Below are 4,916 nucleotides of genomic sequence, written 5' to 3'. Positions count from 1 at the left end.
TTTTATTTTATTTCCCTTTTTTAAAATCTTTCATTAGAATTTATTCAAACCTTTTATCTGCTTTTTTTTTGGTTCAATTACGAAATTGTACCAAATATTCATCTTATTCATTGTTACTATTTTTTTCTCTTTTCTTTTCTCATTGTCTCAAGTTTTTATTTATTGCTTATTAATTTTAGGTTGCTTAATTATTAATGTGGATGTTTATATAACATGATTAAAGAATGTTTGTATTAGCCTATTACTTGCTTGATTGCTTCTAGTTTAAATTTAGATAGTTATTTATCTTTTAGATTACATGTATTGTTATTCAATTATGTTCTATTTGTAAGAATTGCCTTTCATTAAAGCATTATAATTGTTTTATTTCAAAGTTCCTAAAAAAGCGTGGTGTTCATAAGCTCCCGAGAGAATTGTGCCCTAACTTACTGGGCTTCAATTTTTCTCGATGAATTTAGATCATCAAGTGTTCATTTTGTTAAAACCATACGATTGTTAAAATAAAATTCTTAAGATTACAAAATGTTGGATCCTAACTTACTGGATACGATATTTTGTTGTCCCAATTTTAAAATAAAGGCAATATTCGATATTTAGGAATTTTGGGAAATTGAACCCTAACTTACTGGGTTTTGATTTTTCATTTGACCCAAATAACCAAATATCCTTCTCAACATGCATGGGTTTTAAAAGTCAAAAGATAAACTTAATTTTGAATATTAAAATGTTGCGCCCTAACTCACTGGGTGTGACATTTTATTTCTTTGAAATAAGAGTGTTTTATTATTCAATTTATTCAGGTTAAAAGAATTGTACTTTAAAATCTTTTCAAAATTTATACACTAAGACATTAAACAATCAATTCGGTACCAATTTTGGGCGTTACGAGGGTGCTAACCCTTCCTCGTGCGTAACCGACTCCCGAACCTGTTTTCTTAAAATTCGCAGACCTAAAATTATTTTCAAGGTGATCCGATCGCACCATAATAAAAGATCGGTGGCGACTCTCATTTTCCTTTTTAAGTCGATCCCCGTTTTTCAAATTTAAAAATGGTTTCGACAGTCATTGTCATACAATACTCACGAAACCTATCATTTGTGTAAGGATTGAAATTTCAAATTCTAGCTACTAAAAATTATCAAATTGAAGAATAGTGTTCAAATCCACATCTTATGATAATATAAGACTAATAACGGAATTTGATCTATCAGATTTAATTGCTACCATTTGGATGAGGACTGAAATATTTAAACTCGACTATATGGATTAAATCCATAACTTAGGAATAGTACAGTGACTAATGTGAGAATTTCACCAAAAATAAATAAATAAACCATTCTGTCGTCGCATAAAAATTACACTGCATTTTCCCCTAATCTTTTGCCTCCACTCAAATCATCGACTTTCGTTCTTTCCGTTCATCTTGTCACCGTCAGCGGCGGAACCGTTGTAATCCAAGCTAGCAATTAGCAATCTGTGCTCTTGCAAAGGTAGTTTCTCCTGTTATCTGATAACTTTTCCCCTCTTAATTTGTGCACCTTAAAATCTTAGAAGCGTCATGGGGATTTGATTTTGCGATCCAATTCATAAATTCTCGTGGAAGCTAACGAATTCTGGAAATATAGATAGTTATTACTTTTCTTATAGATCATTGGGTTTTAATATTATCAGAGAATGGAATTAGCGGATCGAGCAGTTGGGTTTCTATTATCTATTACCAGTCTATCAATATTCACGTATTATACGTTTTGGGTCATCATCCTGGTCAGTATCTGATGTTAATAGTACTACTTACTTTTCAATTTTAATTGAATAGTAGGACCTATTTATCACCTTCTGATTGATTCTGATTTCTGGACAGCCATTTGTGGACAGTGATAACTTCATCCACAACTATTTTCTACCCCAGGAATATGCCATACTGATCCCTGTGTGTGCCGGTGTGGTGCTCCTTTGCCTCCTCTGTATTTTTATTGGGTTCGTGCTGCTCAAATCCAAGAAGAAGAAGGCTTGAAGCTTGATGCTACTTTATCATCTCTGCTTAAAACATGCCTTGGGTATAGCTTTGCTTGTTTTCTTCCATATATTTTTGCTTCGAGTTTAAGTTTTGAGATGAGAATTTGTGTTTAGGCCATCGTAATTTGTTAAAGACTGTTGCATTTGAGGACAACTTTCTTTGATTTTTCTGTCTAATATACAACTGCTACAGAGAACCCAGTGTGTTTTTCTTTCTTTCTGAAATGGCTAAAGCCTGAAGTCTTTCAGTTTTCCATTTCTCATCATCATGTTTCATTTTGTGGTAGAAAGCTTATTCAAACCCTGCTCAGTTTATTGGTATTTTAGTAGGCTTGTTCAATGTCCAAATTAAAATATATTTTCATGAGAAGCTGTTTAGGGATCTTCTCTCTTTGTCAATGTTTTGAGTTGCATTGCATTGAATCCATCAGGCTTTGAGAGATCGTCATGGCCTTAATGAGCACAAAAGTCCTTGTATATTAGGATAATTATGTTGGTAATAGTTGAAAAAAGAAATCTGGTTAGTTTTATGAGGTAGAGTTAATCAAATGACACTAATATGGTTCCTGACCACGCCTCGCATTTGGTTAAATATTTATTTTTATACTAAATTATAGAGTAAAAATTTGAAGCTTGCAATTGCTCTAAGTTCTTATACTGTTTATATATTTGGAATTTAGTCTTTTTATTTTTATTTTTAAGAATTTAATCCATGTACCTTTTAGAATTATATTATCATGTCAAAGGCCTTCCTTTGTGGCATTTTTAAGTGATACGGTACCAATAATGTATGACATAGGGATGTGTTTAATGCTGTAGGTCAAGTTTTTTAAGCTACAATAATTATGTCGCATTAATGTAAGTTTTTTAAGCTACAATAATCGTATTTTAAATTAATGTCATATGACAAATTTTTTTCATATATTTATAGTACACCCCAAGACAATTGATGAAAAATTAGGTGACGTTTCCTTTCCAGAAAGAGTGATATGAAGTTTCAACCCATACCATTGAGCTGTATACATCACAAACAAATACCAAATTCAACCAAACGTCATGGAAAAGAAGTTGATCTAAAACGAGGGTGCCCCAACACAGTATGAAATTGAAAACAAGAATAATGCAGGGACTGAATGTCACAAAAACCCTTTTGTGGGATGCCCCCCTCAATCTAAACTGTTGAAATGCATTGAAATTGGAATAATGTGAAAATCATTGTTAAAATTGCTTCAGCGGTTCACACGGTCATTGGACGATTGCAATCTCATCATCAGAAATAACTACGAAAATCAACACCAAAAAAATGATAGAAAATTGATCCACTGTTTAACAGAAAATTACAAACCAAAAAAATCAAAACACAAATAAAGTGGATAAATAGAATGAGAGTTGAAATCAAGCCCAAGAATTATTATGAAAAGCAGCGGAAGTAATGGCCTGAGAGAACTCGTCGAAACTGATCCTCCCATCACCATCCGCATCGGCTTCTTTGATCATCCCCGTCAACTCCTCTACAGTCAATGCATGTCCAAGTTTGGCCATTGTCTGTGCTAACTCGGCAGCAGTGATAAAACCATTACCATCCCTGTCAAACATCTTAAACAGCTGCTTCAATTGTTCCTCGCTGTAGGGTGACTTCTCCGGCTGCAGCTCCGGAGCCAACATAGCCACAAACTCCGAGAATTCGATCAGCCCATTGTTATTGGAATCAGCCTTTTGTATAAGGGCTTCCACCTGGTCAAGGCTCGGTTTTAGCCCCAAGGACCGCAACAGCGACCCCAGTTCCAGCTGTGTTAAGCTACCATCGTTGTTCCGATCGAAAGAAGAAAATATTTCTCGTAGTTCAGCCATTTGCTCCTCATCTAGCTTCGTTGGTTGCTTGTCCCCCATTTTCATAACAAACTTCTCTTCTTTATAATCCTTCTACACCCTGTATATCTCAATGCTTCCTACAAAACGTATCTCAAACCAAATACAAGAAAATCAATCCAAAAAGAAAATTTCGAATAAGAATTCTAGGAGTTTGCTAGCACAAGATGATTGTGGTGTTCCGGAATGAGAGATACTCCTCACCTTTTTTTTTTCTGCGCCGAAAAAGAGTCTTGTAGGGATTCAACTCAAAGATAGCCTCGAAAATCCTTCTTAATCATCCTCCATTTTCTTGTAGGTACCCAAATATTGGATTGCACTAAACTAACAGAAAATCATATACAGAGGAAGGCGATGATTTCCTTTTTGTTAAAAATTAAAATTTTGGTCACACCACAAGTATATTCAAAAGAGATGGATGGATAGTCAACCTCATGAAAAATAAAAAATTGAAAATGGGCTTCGTATCTCGTCTTTAATTATTGGAGAAAATAGAAAGAGGAAAAAGAATACGTGTAAAGTGGGGTCAATTCCGCTATTGGTGCACGTCTTTCTTGCTGGCTGGCACTGGCAGCTAGACTCCGTCAACCGGAGGGGGTTTACGACACCTCATCATTAAGGCTAATATTCCAAGGTCCAAATATATCATACCATTGGGCTTGGCCCAATGAATCAAGAATATCATGTTTTCTGAAACTCATTGCGGGTCAGAAATCCTGTCATTTGTTAAATGCTGTTTTCTTTAATATTTAATTCAAAATCAAGTCAAATTAGATTCATTTAGAGGGTAAGGTTTTCTTATTCTTATTTTCTTTACATATCATTCACTGCATTGGATTCTTTACCTCTCTATAATTGCTTAGAAATAAATTTCATGTTGGGAAAGAGTAAAAGGAAGTGGGCAACTGCGTGGCACAGAAAACAAATAGGGAATAGAAGGTTTGTTTTCGCAGTTCGATTTCCACTCTTACATATCTATTACACACTCATGACAATTTCCTCACTTGTATCTGAAACAAAGGTTTTATTA

General features: G+C 34.4%; 2 protein-coding genes across 2 annotated transcripts; one reads left to right on the top strand and one right to left on the bottom strand.

Moving 5' to 3' along the window:
• Positions 1 to 1,323: 1,323 nt before the first annotated feature.
• On the top strand, positions 1,324 to 2,273 carry LOC105791905 (dolichol-phosphate mannose synthase subunit 2). The gene is made up of 3 exons (XM_012620207.2): positions 1,324 to 1,491; positions 1,673 to 1,765; positions 1,863 to 2,273. The coding sequence occupies exons 2-3, from the start codon at positions 1,676 to 1,678 to the stop codon at positions 2,013 to 2,015; spliced, it is 243 nt and encodes an 80-aa protein (XP_012475661.1). The 5' UTR covers positions 1,324 to 1,491; positions 1,673 to 1,675; the 3' UTR covers positions 2,016 to 2,273.
• Positions 2,274 to 3,321: 1,048 nt separating this feature from the next.
• Positions 3,322 to 4,339, bottom strand: LOC105791904 (probable calcium-binding protein CML11). Its single transcript, XM_012620206.2, has 2 exons — positions 4,091 to 4,339; positions 3,322 to 3,966 (listed from the first exon to the last, which is right to left on the bottom strand). The coding sequence occupies exon 2, from the start codon at positions 3,911 to 3,913 to the stop codon at positions 3,413 to 3,415; it is 501 nt and encodes a 166-aa protein (XP_012475660.1). The 5' UTR covers positions 3,914 to 3,966; positions 4,091 to 4,339; the 3' UTR covers positions 3,322 to 3,412.
• Positions 4,340 to 4,916: the final 577 nt, after the last annotated feature.

The sequence above is a fragment of the Gossypium raimondii genome, chromosome 8 (genome assembly GCF_025698545.1).
Source record: "Gossypium raimondii isolate GPD5lz chromosome 8, ASM2569854v1, whole genome shotgun sequence".
In the NCBI taxonomy this organism is placed as follows: domain Eukaryota; kingdom Viridiplantae; phylum Streptophyta; class Magnoliopsida; order Malvales; family Malvaceae; genus Gossypium; species Gossypium raimondii.
This window is presented reverse-complemented; position numbering and strand designations above follow the sequence as displayed.

What these genes read in the sequence shown, in the direction of transcription:
- LOC105791905 (XM_012620207.2), top strand. Translation starts at nt 1,676, where the DNA reads ATGGAATTAGCGGATCGAGCAGTTGGGTTTCTATTATCTATTACCAGT. An exon ending in CGTTTTGGGTCATCATCCTG is followed by an intron (nt 1,766 to 1,862) that starts GTCAGTATCTGA and finishes ATTTCTGGACAG; the next exon opens with CCATTTGTGGACAGTGATAA.
- LOC105791904 (XM_012620206.2), bottom strand. Translation starts at nt 3,913, where the DNA reads ATGAAAATGGGGGACAAGCAACCAACGAAGCTAGATGAGGAGCAAATG.